Raw genomic sequence first — 18,737 nt, 5'->3', positions numbered from 1 at the left:
ACAGAATCCGAAGCAGGCTCCAGGCTCTGAGCTGTCAGCACGGAGCCCAATGCAGGGCTCAAACTCACAGACTGGGAGATCATGACCTGAGCTGAAGTTGGACACTTAACGGACTGAGCCACTCAGGCACCCTAAAGTGTCTGAATTTATTTATTTATTTATTTTTAAATTTTTTTTTTCAACGTTTATTTATTTTTGGGACAGAGAGAGACAGAGCATGAACGGGGGAGGGGCAGAGAAAGAGGGAGACACAGAATCAGAAACAGGCTCCAGGCTCTGAGCCATCAGCCCAGGGCCTGACACGGGGCTCGAACTCACGGACCGCGAGATCGTGACCTGGCTGAAGTTGGACGCTTAACCGACTGCGCCACCCAGGCGCCCCTAAAGTGTCTGAATTTAAATCACATATGCCAAACTATCTCAACAGCCTGTGTTTTAAATTTAACAGATTTCTAGCAAGACTGGTTTTATGTGTGGGTGAATGGCCAGCAGCTATGTCTAGGGTGTGATTCGGTAGGAGGTAGGACAGCCTTCTTCTCACCAGTATCTTTCCCACTTAGGTGTTACAACAGCTGGAGTTCATAGAAGAAATGGCATTTTCCGGTTCTTTATCAAAATGCAAACCCTCCTGAATTTAGTAGTACATCAAACTAATAACATCTTATTGGTAATTCATTTCTCAGATAAGCCTTCCCTAAAATAGCCGGACAGGTTAAGAGCTGAGAATAGCTGGAAGATGAAGTATAGGGGAAGAAGAATGTAAGGGACAAGGGCAAAGGAAGGGTAGTGGACAGTTACTTAACACAAACCTTGTTTATAATGTAGTTTGAACTGAGAAGGCCTGGGGTTTCACACATTTTTGAGGAATCACACTTAACACAAAGTGAATAAACATTGAATCGGGGCGCCTGGGTGGCTCAGTCGGTTGAGCATCCGACTTTGGCTCAGGTCATGATCTCATGGTCCGTGAGTTCGAGCCCTGCGTCGGGCTCTGTGCTGACAGCTCAGAGCCTGGAGCCTGCTTCGGATTCTGTGTCTCCCTCTCTCTCTGACACTCCCCCGTTCATGCTCTATCTCTGTCTCAAAAATAAATAAACATTAAAAAAAAAAAAAGAAACATTGAATCATCCAATCTCCTATTAGCTTGGATAACCAAGGAATTGAATTTTACATGATACAAAAAAGAAAAAGCAAAAAAAAAAAAAAAAAAAGTACCTGAACTGTTTGTTTGTTATCTCCTCTTAAAATACTGCAGGTTGCGCTAAGTTCAATATGGCCCTGGGGTTTTCTAATTACGTCACTCTGTAGGAAAGGAAGAAAACGAAACGTAAAGGGACTGCCTGTAATAGTAATAGTAAGAAATGCTTTGTATAATTAATTGCATTACAGGAAAGAATATCAGGAGCTTGATTTACAGTTTGAGGAATTCAGTTCTAAAGGGTAAGTGCTTTCCACTCACCGGAGATTTATAGTAAAGTAATTCACCACCTTTGAGAACGAACCACCTCCTCTTCCAAGTCTTGACTTTACCACTCATTTTTAATAAATAGCCAGATTTTTCCAGGGGTTCCTAATTAAAAAGAAATTTTAAAAATTTAAATTTCATTTTAGAGGCTCAAACTAAGAAGATTCATTGATTTTTTTTTTTTTTAAACCTGAATCAATGTTTACATTTTTCCCGTTATCACTGGAAGATGAGCAAGTTTTAGGAAGCTTCTGCTCTGGCTGTGAGTATTCTGTGTCTGTGGGGTAAGCATCTGGGGGAATGGCATAGTCACTTTCGGAAGCCACAGAAGAAAGAGACACACCTAGATAAATAAAGAAATAAATTAGGTCGATATTTAATAATCAGGTGGTCCAAATGCCAGCTGTGAGTTCTCCTAAGGAATACAGGTATTCCACAAAATCATCAGCCCTCCTAGACTATATTTATTCTCATACCTTTGGCCATAAAGAACTTTTAAAGCAAAAAACAGAACTAGAGGGTAAGGATTATCATGCAAACCTCCAAGGAAGTCATAGGCATATAAATAATATTCTTGTATGATCACAAGCACAGCTAATTTTACATACATAAACTATGTGCAATATATATACATAATAAAATACATGCAAAGATACTAATATGTCTTTTATTAAAGACTAAAAACATGTGTATTTACATATTGACTTATATAAGGCAAGCAAATGTTTGATTTCAGTTTATCAAGAGTTGTACAATCACATTTTAAACCACTTAGTTGTTGAAATCACTTTTAATTTATTTTACTTTTTAATGTTTATTTTGAGAGAGAAAGAGAGGGTGTGTGCATGTGCAATAGTGGGGGAGGGGCAGAGACAGAGGGAGAGACAGAATTCCAAGCAGGCTCCATGCTGTCAGTGCTGAGCCTGACACAGGGCTCAAACCCACAAATTGTGAGATTCTGACTTGAGCCGAGACCAAGAGTCGGACGCTTAACTGACTGAGCCACCCAGCAACCACTTCTAAAGTAATTCACATTAAAAAGAACTTCACAATTTCAGTAGTGTTTTTCATGAAAGTCCAATACTATTAGCTTATAAATTTTAAAAATATTTTGTAAAAAAGAAGCAATAAGACTTAAAGATATAAACAGACTATTTCATTTGGCAGCAGCTACAAAGTAAAATTCAAGGGAACATTGTCACAATAATTCACTTGCCTGTTTCAGAAAATGACTAGCAAGTTGCAAGCCACATCTGGAGGGTCAATACAATTGGAAATTTTGAACATAATAAATAAAATCAAAGATTTGTATCATTATTCATTGCAATATCTAGCAATTTTTCAAAGTGTTTATTAACATTTAAGGGACTTGTTAGGATAATGTCACTATATCAATTTCTTGTCGATTTGACAAAGACAAGTAATAGTTGTTATAGTAGCAATACCTTTATATTTCATAGAATAACAGAAACTTAGATTTATAAGGGACCTCAGAGATCATCCTGATTGGTGCCCTCATTCTCTAAGGAGACCAAGGTCCAGAGATTAAACTAAAACATTTATCCCAAGTCAAACAGCTGGGCAGGAGCAATGCTGGAGTGCTAACCTGGGGCGCCCGACCCCAGGGCCAGTGTGCTAGGCACTATCCCAGGTGTTAGGGAGAGAGCAGACAATAAAATAGAAAAATCTCTGCCCTCATGGAACATAGAGTCTAGTTGATAGAGACAGAAAAAAAAACAGGCAGTAAGTGCTGTGAAAAAATAAAACAGAGCAGACTAGAGGGAATAGAAAGAGTTAGTAGATGGAGAAGAGCAAAGGACTGCAACTCGGATGCTGTGCTCAGGGTAGATCTCACTGAGAAGGCAGCGTTGGAGCAAAGCACCGTAGGATGCGCCCAAGTCAGCCCTATAGACATCTGGGGGGAAGAAAAGCAGGTAAAGGAAACAATCAGTGTGAAGGTCCTGAAATAAAAGCATGCCTGGCCTGTTCTAGGAACAGCAAGAGGGTGTAAGGAAGGAGAAAGGAGATGAGATCAAAGGCACAAAAGAGTCAGGTAACACCTTATAACCATTATGGGTCTTTGCAGTGTTTTGAGCAAAAGTGTGATGTAACCCAATACCAGCTGCTGGGAGCTAAGATAGGAGGAGTAAAGACCCCAGTGACAGCCCCGAAGCTTAATAAAACCTATGGAAGCTGAGCAGTTCCAGTTGAAGTTGAGGGGCTGGGGATTACCTAAGGGTTCCGTGGAACATAATCTGAAAACCAACAGAGCACGCCGCATTACTTTTGTAAAATTCAGGTGTCGTTCAGTGTGATTATCTCTTTCTGTAACCTCTACCTATGCCAAAAGTTTCTTCAAAATCCACTAAAAATCATAGACATGCCCAAAGTAAAGTTTTTGTTGGTTTCCATCTTAATATCAGGTTAACCACCAAATTTTTAGGTGTATTTTCTCCCATTTAGCAGCATAACAAATTTAGCTGAAATAAGTCTATCCCATAAATTATGCAAAATGCCACACGGTAACTATAAAAGAGAAACCTCATTTTGGCCAATTATTTCACTCTATTCCCATAATAAAGTGATCTCTCTCTTACAGATAGGATAAGGTTAAAAAATAAAGATCATGTGGCTTATATGGAATAAAAAAAAAATTAAGAAGAGAACTAGGACAAGAATATAAGCATCTCAGTCTTGGCTAATTCTCTTTTCACTTTGGTTTCAAGCAAGTACTTTGGCTTTTTTAAAAAGTCCTATTAGGTGGATGAAATTCCAGAATATCCTGAATTAAATACCCTGATTTATTTGGAGTTGTCTTGTGTGCCTGAGATTTTCCCTCACCTCGTTTCATTGCTCTGGGGCTGCCTGGCCCGCTTCGATTGCGCGTGTCTGACTCCGAAGTCCGGGAGCTGGATCTGGAACTATCTTCTTCCTCTGACCCAGATGAGTCATCCAGGAACGGGCTGCTGCTTATTTGGGTTGCCTTCTAAAGAAAAGCACAGCGGCCCATCTGTGTCCCTCTCTTTTTAGATATAGAATGTTTCACCAGGAGTCACAAAATAAGATTTTTAAGGGAATACAAGAATATCTTTTGGTATTATCAAAGTCATGTGGTTAAATCCCAAATTCTAATTAGCAAGGCGTTCGTCAAATATAAAAGATTCCTGGAAACATAGGCTGTTAATAGTTGAAAATACTTATTTTAATTAGGTACTTCAAGCAAGGAGGAGGGAACCCTGGCAGTGACAAAAAAATCTTGCCAAATTAGGAATTTTCCCTACATCATTAATAGTGGTATTTCCTTTAAACAATTAACCACCGTGGAGGAGGTGGAAAATCACACGGGGTGTAACAAGAATGAGCCCAGACCTCTAATACTCTAAGAAGCATAAATATCTCCTCTGGATCTTTCCATTTCTTCTCTCTTTATGATATATTAGAGTGAGTGTCTAAAACTCCCTATAAAGGGAGAGTCTGTATAAAATGTCAAGAATGGAATCTGGAGCTTAAATAAACAGTTTTCTCGATCCACCATGAAGAGAACCACATGCTTAGCAGTAACAATAATGACTTACCCCCTTCAAAGTTGTATACACTGGGGTTGTCATATTCTTGTATATCAGGGAGGTATAGAGTCCTGATGTGGTATAGGAGAGCAGAGGGGCAGAATCTGAAAGATAAGACAAAGTGATTTAAAAAACAAAAAACAAGAAACTTCTCTCTAGCACTTAGGTCTATTTCTTATGAATGTGAGCTAGCAAAAGTTCCAATTAAAGAGAAGCTGGATTAACACACATGACTGTTCTCACATAGTCTGCTGTAAGGATATACTCTCTTGCATGGTTCATTATTTCCTCATGTATGTTACTTCCCCAACTAGACTGCATGCTCTTTGAGAGTAGGGATCATAGCTTTTATTTCTTCGGCAGGCATTTCTATGCAGGTCAGGCTGGGCAGAAATAGCACAAACATCTGCTGATTCAGTGAGCAGTACCCTATGAAGATATTCTCCAATTATTCATAGCCCTGTTACTGACATGGTGTTAAAACATCATCATGCTTAAGCTTTTATCAGGTGAACCTCATGTTGAAAGTTTAGGAATATAATTTCCTGAATGGTAAGAATAGAACATTGCTGAGAAGAAATAGAACATCAATGGTTGCCTCTAAGATATGGATCAGTAGTAGGAAAGGGAGGGAGCTAGTGGAAAGAACCACAGGAAAACTTCTCTTTTTATTCCATACAGTTTTCTGTTGTTCGGTTTTACTTTTCATACTGGGAATACATTGCTTCTTTAAAAATTTTTTGAAGAAAGGAAAGAAAGAAAGAAAGAAAGAAAGAAAGAAAGAAAGAAAGAAAGAAAGAAAGAAAGAAAGAAAGAAAAGGGGAAGGGAAGGGAAGGGAAGGGATGGGAAGGGAAAGGAAAGGAAAGGAAAGGAAAGCAACGGGAGAGTGAGTTTTAAACTCTGGAGAAAAGGACATAGAGACTGATATTTTTAAACAGCTGAAACTCACAGTTTGTTTGCTTTACCCTCTTTTAAATAAAAAACAAAAAGAGGTACTTTCTGCATCAGAATTGAACATATATGTGCCCCTATATTGGGTAACAATAAATTGCAATTTAAAATGTAAATCAGCAACCTTAGAAATCATTTTCTGAAATACATAATTCTATCTACTCCAATGGCTTCAAACATTTAGGCAATTCTTGGTTAGTGAAATGGCAATATAAAATCACTTATTTGTTTAAACATGTTTTATTGCAGTAAAAAACACAACATAAAATTGACCACTTTAACTATTTTTAAGTGTATAGTTCGGTTAGTGTTAATTATAGTCACATTGTTATGAAGCAAGTCTCCAGAACTTTTGTATCTTGCAAATCTGAAAGACTATGCCAATTAAGCAACTATTCCCCCCCACCCACAACCACCCAGCCTGGGGTCACCACCCCTCCACTTCCTGTTTCTATGAATTTGACCACTTCAGAGATCTCATAAAAGTGGAATCACACAGTATTTATCTTTTCATGACTCGCTTATTTCCTTTAGCATTATGTCCTCAAGGTTCATCCACATTGCAACATGCAAAATCACTTACTTTTATTAACATTCTCCATATTGAAGGCCTCAGACATTCGAATACCTGATTTGGCTACAGCATAAATTCTGCTCTCCTAATGTAAAAGAGAGATTTAAACTGAATATTTAAAGCAAAGAAATGATTACTTTCAATACACATGTTTTTCATTTGTTCTTCATTTAATATTCACCAGAGCAGAGCATTATTATAAAACTGTCATCGGTGCCAACACAAATATGCCACCGTGAACAGCACTCCAGACGTTTTCCATCCATTAGTCATTCCATTATTTATCTTTGTTCCCTAGTTTTTGCTTGGTATTTTGAATTCTTTTCAAGAGATAGGAAAAAAAGTAAGAGAAAACTTATTCATAGTCACTGATTGCACATAAACACCACGTTTAGTATTCTACCATTCTAAACACAGTTAAAGAAAAAAACGCAGAAAACCTTGAACGGCTGTAACATGAGGTTAGAAAGCATTCATAATCATTGACTATACATGAATATTACCTTTAATATTCTACTATTCTAGAGTATGCTGAAAGAAAAGAGAAAAATCTTCAAGTCAGAAATCACAGAGTAGCTTTAAGTGCTTTCATCTTCTTATTTCAATGTCCATTTCAATCAAGTACAAGAAATATGTGAGGCTCGGGGCGCCTGGGCGGCTCAGTCGGTTAGGCGTCTGACTTCACCTGAGGTCATCACCTCACAGTTCGTGAATTCGAGCCCCGCATCAGGCTCTGTGCTGACAGCTCAGGGCCTGGAGCCTGCTTCAGATTCTGTGTCTCCCTCTCCTCAGCTCCTCCCCTGCTCACACTCTGTCTCTCTCTCAAAATAAATAAAAATTCAAAAAAAAATAAAAAAAATACCCAAGGCCAAATAATAAATGAATTTGAGAATGGCAATGGAATTTATCGTATTATCTTATTCCAAAAGCAGGTTATTATTTTGCTTTCTCTTCTTTGAGAGAAATCTCTGAAATGGGTACTGGAGAGGTTATTCACCCTGCACTCTGTGAGAAAAGGGATTCCAAGTTGTTCTTCATGGATAATCACCGTGTCCTGAATTGTGCACCACATCTAACCTGGACACAGTTGCCTGAACCAAGGCAGAGCAGGTAGTAAGGCTGTGCTCTTTGGGACTGGACTGGCCAGCGGTCTGTTAGGTAACAGGCATGAGATCCCTAACTGTCTGAGACACTTTAGTTTGGAGAGTGGCTGAGTGAACGAACCAGATGTGGTTTCCTTGAGAATGAGATATACACACAGCGAAGAACAGCAGAGTTGGCAGAACAGAAAGATATGTAAACACAGGGCAATAAGAAGATGAGAGGCAGCTGGAAGCATGACAGCGTGGAGGAGAGGAGATAGCAGTAGAGGACAAGGAGAGTCATGCAGATGGGACAGGACAAGCTGAGACAGTGGGTGTCTGTCACCTGTTTCTAAGGAGTTGGCTATTAGAGGTGCTGCCGACATCACATGTTTTCCCACTACAGTGACTACTGTATTTTGAATGATATTCCAGTTTGGTAAGGATGGGCTATGCCTTCAAATAAACTCTTAAAAATCCTTAAAATACACTCTCATAAATTGAGGCAACTGGAATACATCTCTTTTCCTTGAAACCTGAAAATACCTAACAAACGCTGAAATAAAATCTCAAACTTGGCCAGCCTGCCAGAAGGCTTTTGAAAAGCAATACTACTTTTTCAGGATTGAACAAATTGAAGAGAGAAAGGCAAAAGAGTAGGAAAATGGTTTGCCAAAAAAAACGAACTTGAAAAGCCTAACCTAAATCTCCGAAAATCTCAACATAATAAAAGAAGCAAAAATTTCAAATCCTCACTGCCTGAAGGATAACATAATTGGAATTCCAGAGATTCACATGCCAATAACGTCCACTTTTTTGCGCTATCCAGAATTTAATAATGAACTGCAGACAGTTTCATGTGGACACCACAATGAAATGTTCTTTTGAAAGTAAAAGCAGATACATCTCAAGGTCTGAATTTATAGTAGGAAAACATGGCTGCCTTCATTTGCTTAAAATCACATGGATCTCTAAATAAAAAATAATATCACAGAAGATGACCCCCAAACAAAAAAAATCCTGCAGCCCAGACGCTTCTCTGGAGGCCAGACTATGGCAATATGTGAGGAAAATGTTAAATCCACAAAACAGATAATTTCAGTTTGTTTCAAATATAAGAGTATTTTTTTAATTGAGTGATGTGTAGATATTCCTATAAAGAATCATACAGTTGATGGGCTAACTATTGTATTAATGGTCAGTGTTTCAATGGAAGGAATTTCAATCTACTCCAGATACATAGGAAGATGCTTTTGATTAAAGTGACAGATTTATAAGCTCGTGAAGAGTAACATTAAATTTTTCTTAAAGCCAATCAAGTAGCGGCGCCTGGGTGGTGCAGTCGGTTAAGCGTCTGACTTCAGCCAGGTCATGATCTCGCGGTCCGGGAGTTCGAGCCCCGCGTCGGGCTCTGGACTGATGGCTCAGAGCCTGGAGCCTGTTTCTGATTCTGTGTCTCCCTCTCTCTCTGCCCCTTCCCCGTTCATGCTCTGTCTCTCTCTGTCCCAAAAATAAATAAAAACGTTGAAAAAAAAATTAAAAAAAAAAAAGCCAATCAAGTAAATGATTAAGCACAAAAACTGATGACCAATAAGAGTTAGGTGTCCTGGTTGCAAATTTGTCCAAGGTATCACACAGGTAGGAGGAACAATTCTTCCCCACCCCTGATGTTTCCTTCCATGTTCAGGGAACTCTAGTAACTGAACACTCTGGGTCCCTCTCCAACCATTCATTTCTCCTTCCCAAGGAGGAGGGATGGCTTAATGTGACTGGCAAGCTTAGAATGAGAAACTGGACAGGCAGAGCCGAGCACCCTCCTTGCTCCTTTCTCTTGAGAAGTAAAGGCATGCAAGAAACACCATTTGTTCTTTCCCTGGGCTTTAAGCTACCCAAGAGGAACAGACGTCTAGCAGTCTAGGGTTACCTGGGACTGGATGAATAAATCTAGCGAATTCTGAGTTCAGTATCGGAAAGCTCATTTGCCGACCAACTGTCTAAAATCAGTTTTATCAGTAAGAAAGGTAATGTTTTGATCTCCTGCCTGTCTTCACCTTCCCTTATTTCTCAAGTGACTCAGAACTCAGTAGGGAAAGAGAAAGGGAAATGGTACTCTGAACACCGAGACTTTTCAGAACAATCTGGACCTGAAAAGAAATAGGAGAAGAAAGTAAAACGTAAACGCCGGTTTAGGAAAAAGCCAGCATGCATGCGTTGCACACGGCAATGTCATTTACCCAAGAGGGAAACCGGTGCAGGGGCGGAGTTGGTGGTTTGCTGCAGGCCGGCTTCTTGGCTGAGTCACAGCTTTCCTGGTCGTCAGAGCAAGGGGACTCCAGGGAGTCATAGGAAAACAATCCGTCATCACAACTAGTGTCCATATTCTCTAAAATTTCTGTACCGTCGTCATCAACTAGATCAAGATCTGTTTCCTGAGGTCTGAGCGGCCGGATCATGCTGATGGCATTTCTGTTTGTACCAAACATCCTATCAGAACTTAACTGTGGCTGGCTTAAGTGCCTTTTGGCTAGTGCCACACTTATACTGAAAACATTAGGAATCCTTAACTTCGGGGGTGGCAGGTTTGATGAAGGCACTAATTGTGTTCCTTTTCCAGAAAGTGAGTTAGGATGCTTTGGAGTCAAAGCTGGGGTCAAAATAGGGCTTGGTGTATTAGCCTCGCTGGACGAAGATGAATAATCCAGTCTTTGAGACTGAAATTTTTTATTCAGTTCATCCGATGAACTATCGTGCTCCTTTTTATCTGATTCAGAATTTCCCTTTCCAAGGGGACAATTCTGAGCTTTCCACTGTGCCTCCTGTTGCCAAGAATACAGCTTCTTATGCTCCGGTCTCTTTATGCCAAAAGTTTCTTCTTCAAATATGGAACTGCTGTCATCGGATGCTGTCAGATACGCCTCGCTGCCCATTCTGCTACCTTGGACGCCTTCCTCTGATGTGTGACTGGAAAGGGTGGACGTGTACCTGCTCTTGGATCTTCCTTTGCTCCCACCTTCCTCGTCCGAACTCCAGTCACTCCCTGGAGCCCCAGAATTCTGGGACATGCCACCATCTGTTGCAAAGCTTGTTCTTGTTTTCCGATTCTGTTCTGAGACACAAGTGGTTTGATGCAATGTTCTCGGACCCCGGTTGTTTTCCTGGATTTGGTTCTCGCCTGACTTTTCTGGAATTTCCATTTCTAGAAAAGCATACATCATATTGGCATGTTGCCTTTAATAATGTCAACTCTCTGTACACGAAGCTTTACGTACCTACACTATAAAAAGTGGAATTTTCGTATGAATAAGGTTAATTTACATTATCCTTTAGTTGTGTGTCTTGTTGAAACCCAACTTTGAAAACTGTAAGCTCTATATAGAATACGAGTCCTAACACTTCAATAGAATAGTATGAAAATTAAACCCCTTTTTACAAAGAAACACGTTGGGTAAAAGGAAACCGACAATGGTTTAAAATGAAAGAAGCAAAATGTGAAACAGGGCAACTCTGACTATCAAAAAAAGCAGCCACCAAAGAATACCACTGATTCTGTTTTAAAGCAAATGACAGCCTTCTTTCAACTAAATTTTCAAAATCATAAGTAAATTTAAACATAATAAATACAAAGCTATAGTTTAAAAAACAAACAAACTTTGTTCCCAGGCTTCCATACATGAAATATGCAAAGCCATGAAGAAACAAACACAGAAAAGCCCTCCTCACTCTATTTTTGGTTTATTCATATATACAAATGTGTTTTTACAACAAAAACAATGTTTTTTAACAATGTCTTCCCACACGGCTTATTTTTGTTTATCATATAATTAATGAAATGAACCAGGGGCTTCATAAACAGCGAGCTAAAAATTTAGGTTCAAGAGCGTAAGAGGAGGTGCCTCAGCGGCTCAGTGGGTTAAGCGACTGACTTTGGCACAGGTCATGATCTTGCAGTTCGTGAGTTGGAGCCCCACATCGGGCTGTCTGCTGTCAGCACAGAGCCCGATTCGGATCCTGTCTCTCTCGCTTTTTGCCCTTCCCCTGCTTGTGCGCGCGCGTCCTCTCTCGCGCTCTCTCAAAAATAAATAAACATTAAAAAAAAGAGTATAAGAGAAACTTTTAAATGTAGCTATGACTTAATAAAAGGAAATAGAGGCTGAACAAATAAACTCTGTGACTTGGCATCAGGCAATTTGTTAAATTTGCATGTGAACAAGAGCTTCAGGACAGGCAACCCCCACTGTACTGAGCTATGCTTAACTGACCATTAGAAAGTAGAGGGGAAATTAAAATGACTTCTCAAAAAAGAGAAGAAAATAGCAACTAACATCAGAAAAGCAAGTAGCAAAGGAGAACTCTGACTGGAAAACCATTATGTAGTTTTCAGGATTTTAAAACCAAGCACAGAGACAGCTTTTGGGGCTGTAGTTTTTGTCCTTTGGAGGAAGGAAGCAGGAACTGAAAAGTGAGCAGATGCAAATTCAAGCCTTTAAAATATTTGCGCAAAGTCACACTACAGGTGGCAAAGCCAGCAGCTGACAACAGAGCAAAATTTAAAGGGGCTTTACAAACAAAAGAAGGATAGAAATCTGCACACAGGTCCAGGACTTAAAACATCTATCAAATATTCTCCTCTTTGAAGCAAAACGGGAAAGGGAAAATCAAAGCACTCACTGAATGGTCCCCTGGTGTTCTTTTTCTTTATAAGTTTACTATGCCATATTTAACATCAAGTAATTTTAAAATGTTTTAAGTAAATAATAGTAAGTTCATTGTTCTAATGTGAAACTCAGCTAAAACAAGTACCTTATAGGTGTGAAGGTGAACTTTTTAATTTTAAATATCACTGCTACTGAGGCACCTGGGTGGCTCAGTAGGTTAAGCGTCCAGCTCTTGGTTTCGGCTCAGGTCATGATCTCATGGTTTTGTGGGTTCAAGGCCCGCATCAGGCTCTGTGCTGGCAGTGGGGAGCCTACTTGGGATTCCTTCTCTCTTTCTCTCTCTCTCTCTCTCTCTCTCTCTCTCTCTCTCTCTCTTCCCCTCCCCTGCTCACATTGTCTCTGTCTCTCTCAAAAATAAATAAATAAAACCTTAAAAAAAATTAAATATCACTGCTACCTACTTCAGGAAAAAGTACCAAGAGAGGAAAATCAGTGTCTCCTATGCATTCTTGGCAAAGACTTTCAAAACAACACACAAGATAACTAGCTATACAGATTAAAGGCTGGATTGCTCTTTAAAAACATTTTCATAAAACATCAACTTGTCAAGAAAAAAAAAAACAAGGAAAATCAATCTATATTTGGATGAATCGTAACAAACTATTTTTTCTTTTTAAAAAATGTCAAACTAGGGGCACTTGGGTGGCTCAGTTGGTTGAGCGTCCCACTTCGGCTCAGGTCATGATCTCACGATTCGTGAGGTCAGGCCCCACATCGGGTTCTGTGCTGACAGTTCAGAGCCTGGAGCCTGCTTTGGATTCTGTGTCTCCCTCTCTTTGCCCCTTTCCCACTCACACTCTGTCTCTCTCTCAAAAATAAATAAACATTAAAACAAATTTAAAAAAATGTCAAAGTAGATTCTTCTAATCCATAAATACCTTCTATGTCTTTTCCCTCAGTGAAGTCAGGTTCTTTAGATGATATTTTGCTCATTTCCACAGATTTTACTACTTGAGGAGGACTCCTTGCTCGGGATAAAAAGCACCCAAAGGTCAAACTGCTTAGGCGCTGGCCTTCCGAGAACTTTGGTGTAGAGACAATGGATGACTTCTTCCCCTGAACTTCTGCAAGATCATTAATCAAAATCAAGATTGGAATTTTTTTACAATAGTTTATTAAACACAGAACCAAAGCATATAAGATCCGGACAACTTACTCTTTATACCAGAAAAAAGCCTGCAGTTCATCTTAATTTATGTACAGTAACATGGAAACCTCAATGTCTGGCATCACATGCTAATGTTTAAACCTGTTTATATACTTTGAATGTTCTAAATATTTTTTAACTGCAGAGAGAAAAATATTGAATCCCTTTAAAAGTAGTTCTCAAATAGGGGCGCCTGGGTGGCTCAGTCGGTTGAGCAGCCGACTTCGGCTCAGGTCATGAACTCACAGTTTGTGCGTTCGAGCCCCGCACTGGGCTCTGTGCTGACAGCTCGGAGCCGGGAGCCTGCTTCAGATTCTGTGTCTCCCTCTCTCTGCCCCTTCCCAGCTCATGCTCTGTCTCTCTCTCTCTCTCAAAAATAAACATAAGAAAACTTCAAAAAAAAAAGTTCTCAAACAAAAACACAAACAAATAAAAAACAGATTGTAAACAAGTAGAGATTGTTGCTTCTTGCAAAGTCACGTACTGATAAATAGCAGTCAAGAACTGGTAAAATTTGATTAGGTAGTAATGCTACTAATGGTGAGGAAAGTTGCCAAGACAACTAAAGGAAATTCAGATCATCACTGGGGCAAATATCACATGATCACTGTAATAACTTTTGCTATCTTAGTTTTCGGTTTGCTTCTTCCAAGAGAGCAGAAAGAGGGGCTTGATGTAACATGACCACAATATGGCGAGCCTTCATCACTGCGTTAGAGGAAAAAAAAGGAGAAGGGGCAGTTTCTAGACAGAGAATTTAGATAGCTCATGCAGCGATTAATTACAGATTTAATCCATCTTCTAACACCCCTGTTTACAAGATTAAAAGCATGGAGATCCCAGTGATAGTAAGAAAAGTTTCCAAAAAAATTAAATTCTTACCTCTGGGAGAGCACCAAAGGGTTAAATTAAATAGCAGCTGATAACTGAGTGGAGCATAAGAAAAATATCTTATCTATAGTGTATTCTTTTGGGTGTACTTTTATTATTCTCATGTTGATTATCTCTCACAGAACTAATCCACAGTATTTTAATAATCATATATTTGCATATACATTTTTAAAGTACTATACTATATCTACATGATTGTATCTATTCTTCTCCAGTCCAAGCCAAGGTCCCAAGGATTAATACCCCTTAGTCTACAAGACTGAAGAGACTGCCACTGAAGACTAGAATTACAAGCTAAGAATATCAGGTAAAATATCAGCTTTTTCAGAGTAGGCTTATTATATTCAATCTGTGTCAATGATTCCATATGTAAATATGGAATTCCAAATCAACTAGGTGGACACTGACTTCTCATCATACAGGTGGAGAAACTGTGTGATAGAAGAAATATATATCTTGGTCTACATCCATGGTTCCCGGCATTCAGCTCCTAAAACCCTTGGGATTTTCTAAGTGGTAAGAGCAATAACAGTGTCTTTTGTTTTCAGAACAAGCTCTTTCAACGACATCAGAGTTTGTGTTGATGAGGTGATTTTTGGAAAGCCCCTAAATAGCCTCAGGATGGGGGCTGGTTGCCTGGGGAACCAACCACGGTGGGGGGGGGGGTGATTAGAAGGTTGGAACATTGAGCCTCATCCTCCACCCACCCTACCTCTGACCTCAGGGGAGCGGAGGATTGAAAATTGACTTAATCACCAATGGCCAATGATTCAGTCAGTCAAGCTGACATAATGAAGCCGCCATAAAAACCCAAAAGGATGGGCTTCCAGGATGATGAACAAGTGAAGGTGCTGGGAGGGTGGTGTGCACAGAGAGAGCATGGAAGCTCTATGCCCCTTCTCTAAGCCTCACCCTCTACATCTCTTCCATCTGGCGGTTCCTAAGTTATATCTTTTGTAATAAACCAGTAATCTGGTAAGTAAAGTGTTTGTTTGAGTTCTGTGAGCTGCTCTAGAAAATTATCAAACCTGAGGAGGGTAGTGGGAACCTTTGATTTAGACCCAGTTTGGCAGAAGTGGGGCTGAAAACCGATACTTACAACTGTGTTTGAAGTGGTATCTGATGTGGTGGGGGGTAGTTTTGTGGGAACAAGCCTTTAAGCTGTAAGATCTGATGCTAATTTTAAGTAGATAATATCAGAATTGAGTTAAATTTGTAGGACACCCAGTTTGTGTCTTCTGGGAACCGGAGAATTGCTTTGTGTGGGAAAAACTTGCACACATCTGGTGTCAGATGCATTGAGGGAAAAGGAAAACAGGAGCTTTTTCCCTTACAAAATGAGAGCCATAAGTATTAACATGCATTAGACAAAACAATTTCATAGGTCTTAAAATCGACAACCTCTCGTGGAACCAGGAAGGCACTATTACCATTACCATTTTACTGATGTAAAAAAAAAAAATCCAGAAATGTAATACAGTTATGAAATTGTAGGGCGTTAAAGTTGACTTCAAAGCCCATGCACCTCTACAATGCCAGTATTTTTCCAATGAATTCTGTGAAATCCCAGGGCTTTGTGGAAATGTCATAGCGGGTGAAAGAAGAGGCATGAGTACGGACTTCAAGCTGTATCAGAAAGCTGTAATCATCAAGACAGTATGGTACTGGCACAAAAACAGACACTCAAATCAATGGAACAGAATAGAGAACCCAGGAATGGATCCATAAACATATGGCCAACTAATCTTTGACAAAGCAGGAAAGAGTATCCAATGGAAAAAAGACAGTCTCCTCAGCAAGTGCTGCTGGGAAAACTGGACAGCGACATGCAGAAAAATGAACCTAGACCACTTTCTTAAACCATACACAAAAATAAACTCAAAATGGATGGAAGACCTAAATGTAAGACAGGAAGCCATCAAAATCCTGGAGGAGAAAGCAGGCAAAAACCTCTTTGATCTTGGCCTCAGAAACTTCTTACTCCACACGTCTCTGTCTCCAGAGGTAAGGGAAACAGAAGCAAAAATAAACTACTGGGACCTCATCAAAATAAAAGCTTCTGCACAGTGAAGGAAACAATCAGCAGAACTAAAAGGCAACCGACAGAATGGGAGAAGATGTTTGCAAATGACATATCAGATAAAGGGTTAGTATCCCAAATCTATAAAGAACTTCTCAAACTCCACACCCAAAAAAACAAATAATCCAGTGAAGAAATGGGCAAAAGACATGAATAGACACTTCTCCAAAGATGACATCCAGATGGCCAATCAACACATGATAAAATGCTCAACATCACTCATCATCAGGGAAATACAAACCAAAACCACAATGAGATGCCACCTCACACCTGTCAGAATGGCTAACATTAACAACTCAGGCAACAACAGATGTTGGTGAGGATGCGGAGAAAGAAGATCTCTTTTGCACTGCTGGTGGGAATGTAAACTGGTGCAGCCACTCTGGAAAACAGGATGGAGCTTCCTCAAAAAATTAAAAATAGAACTACCGTATGACCCAGCAATTGCACTACTAGGTATTTATCCAAGGGAAACAGGTGTGCTGTTTTGAAGGGGCACATGCACCCCAATGTTTATAGCAGCGCTGTCAACAATAGCCAAAGTATGGAAAGAGCCCAAATGTCCACTGATGGATGAATGGATAAAGAAGATGTGGTATATATACACAATGAAGTATTACTCAGCAATCAAAAAGATTGAAATCTTGCCATTTGCAACTACGTGGTGGAACTAGAAGGTGTTATGCTAAGCGAAATTAGTCAGAGAAAGACAAATATTATATGACTTCACTCATATGAGGACTTTAGGATACAAAACAGATGAACATAAGGGAAGGGAAGCAAAAATAATATAAAAACAGGGATGGGGATGAATATATAAGAGAGTCTTAAATATGGAGAACAAACAGAGGGTTACTGGAGGGGTTGTGGGAGGGGAAAGGGCTAAATGGGTAAGGGGCATTAAAGAATCTACTCCTGAAATCATTATTGCACTATATGCTAACTAACTTGAATGTAAATTAAAAAAATACATTAAACAAAAATTAAAAAAAAAAAAAAAAGGTGAGGCATGAGTAAAGCGAGTCTGCAAAACTATGCACCCATCACCTAACACTGCTTTCACTGTTTTATATCTTGATAAAAAAATACTGTTTCGAAAAGGGTTCTGTTACTAAATAAGTTTGAAAACCACTAGACTAGCCCAGGGTCTAATAACCCTGTGGATTCATCTTGTCTTCAGCTCAATGTGCACTTGAGTGGTGATCACCAAAATAGCACACTAAGTAAATCTCTATCTCTAACTCTACGACCCATCTTTAGGCTTTTGAGTTGAAAAGGAAGAAAGTAACCCAAAGCATTAAAAAATGCAAAGAGTTTATTATTCTTATCATAAAATGTTGCTCAAAATATTCAGGCTATAAGAATTTCAATCACTATTGAATATCACTGCAATGCAAGTGAAAACAGAAAATAAAATAACTGATGTTTTTTAAGCAAACACACCTGAAATTAAACATTCAAATTAATATTACCCCTGTTGGGTTATCTCCAATTGGCTAGCTGTGCTGATATGGACATGTTGGCTATTTAAATTAAAATCCACTCAAATTAAATAAAACGTAAAATTCAATTATTTGGTTGTGCTAGTCCTATTTTAAGTGCTCAACAGTAAAATTCCATATAGCCTAATAAACCCAAACTAAGCTATCTTAGTCAAAATACTCATACCTTGTAGTTTTGACTGTATTGTTCTTATCTCTTCAGTTTGATTTTGGTTGATCAAACGAAGATTCTGATTCTCTACTTCCAGCTGAAAGGACATAATTGTATTCTTTTATACAGAAATAACATTTCTAAAATGTACTAATAAATTATGAATTTTTAAAATGTTACTACCTAATTACATGTAAGCAAAATACGAAAGAAATGATGAGAAAATATCAGATGAATTTATCAGCATAGTTATCAACCTAGATAATCATGGCTTTATATTTATTTTTTCCAGAACTGTGACTTTTTTTTTTTTTTTTTTTTTTTTTAGAGAGCACAAGCAGGAGACAGGGGCAGAAAATCTCAAGCAGGCTCCGTGATCAGCAGTCCAACAAGGGGCTCAATCCCACGACCCTGAGATCATGACCTGAGCCAAAATCAAGAGACAGATGCTCAACTGACTGAGCCACCCAGGTGCCCCTAAAGCTGAGAGTTTCAAATATTTTCACCCCCATGCCTTTCCCACTGTAAAATTATTTTAAACCAAATTATTTCAGCATTTAATGTGCCATATAAACATATAAACTAATGCGTTCTTCTCAAGATGATACCGAA

General features: G+C 39.1%; 1 protein-coding gene across 10 annotated transcripts in view; it reads right to left on the bottom strand.

Annotated features, from left to right (window-relative positions):
• Nucleotides 1-18,737, bottom strand: part of PLEKHH2 (pleckstrin homology, MyTH4 and FERM domain containing H2) — a 117,984-nt gene that overhangs the window by 58,937 nt on the left and 40,310 nt on the right. For all 10 annotated transcript variants that reach the window (XR_008289289.1, XR_008289290.1, XR_003424851.2 and 7 more), the window contains 9 exons: nucleotides 18,141-18,222; nucleotides 13,233-13,418; nucleotides 9,874-10,835; nucleotides 6,567-6,642; nucleotides 5,041-5,135; nucleotides 4,307-4,451; nucleotides 1,672-1,808; nucleotides 1,460-1,570; nucleotides 1,216-1,302 (listed from right to left, as the gene is read on the bottom strand). Coding sequence is in view for 7 of the 10 variants with exons in the window: in XM_027072564.2 (XP_026928365.1) it covers nucleotides 1,216-1,302; nucleotides 1,460-1,570; nucleotides 1,672-1,808; nucleotides 4,307-4,451; nucleotides 5,041-5,135; nucleotides 6,567-6,642; nucleotides 9,874-10,835; nucleotides 13,233-13,418; nucleotides 18,141-18,222 (1,881 nt within the window). In the remaining 3 variants the exon portion in view is untranslated. The remainder of the gene's footprint in view (nucleotides 1-1,215; nucleotides 1,303-1,459; nucleotides 1,571-1,671; nucleotides 1,809-4,306; nucleotides 4,452-5,040; nucleotides 5,136-6,566; nucleotides 6,643-9,873; nucleotides 10,836-13,232; nucleotides 13,419-18,140; nucleotides 18,223-18,737) is intronic.

Source organism: Acinonyx jubatus, chromosome A3 (assembly GCF_027475565.1).
Source record: "Acinonyx jubatus isolate Ajub_Pintada_27869175 chromosome A3, VMU_Ajub_asm_v1.0, whole genome shotgun sequence".
Taxonomy (NCBI): Eukaryota; Metazoa; Chordata; class Mammalia; order Carnivora; family Felidae; genus Acinonyx; species Acinonyx jubatus.
This window is presented reverse-complemented; position numbering and strand designations above follow the sequence as displayed.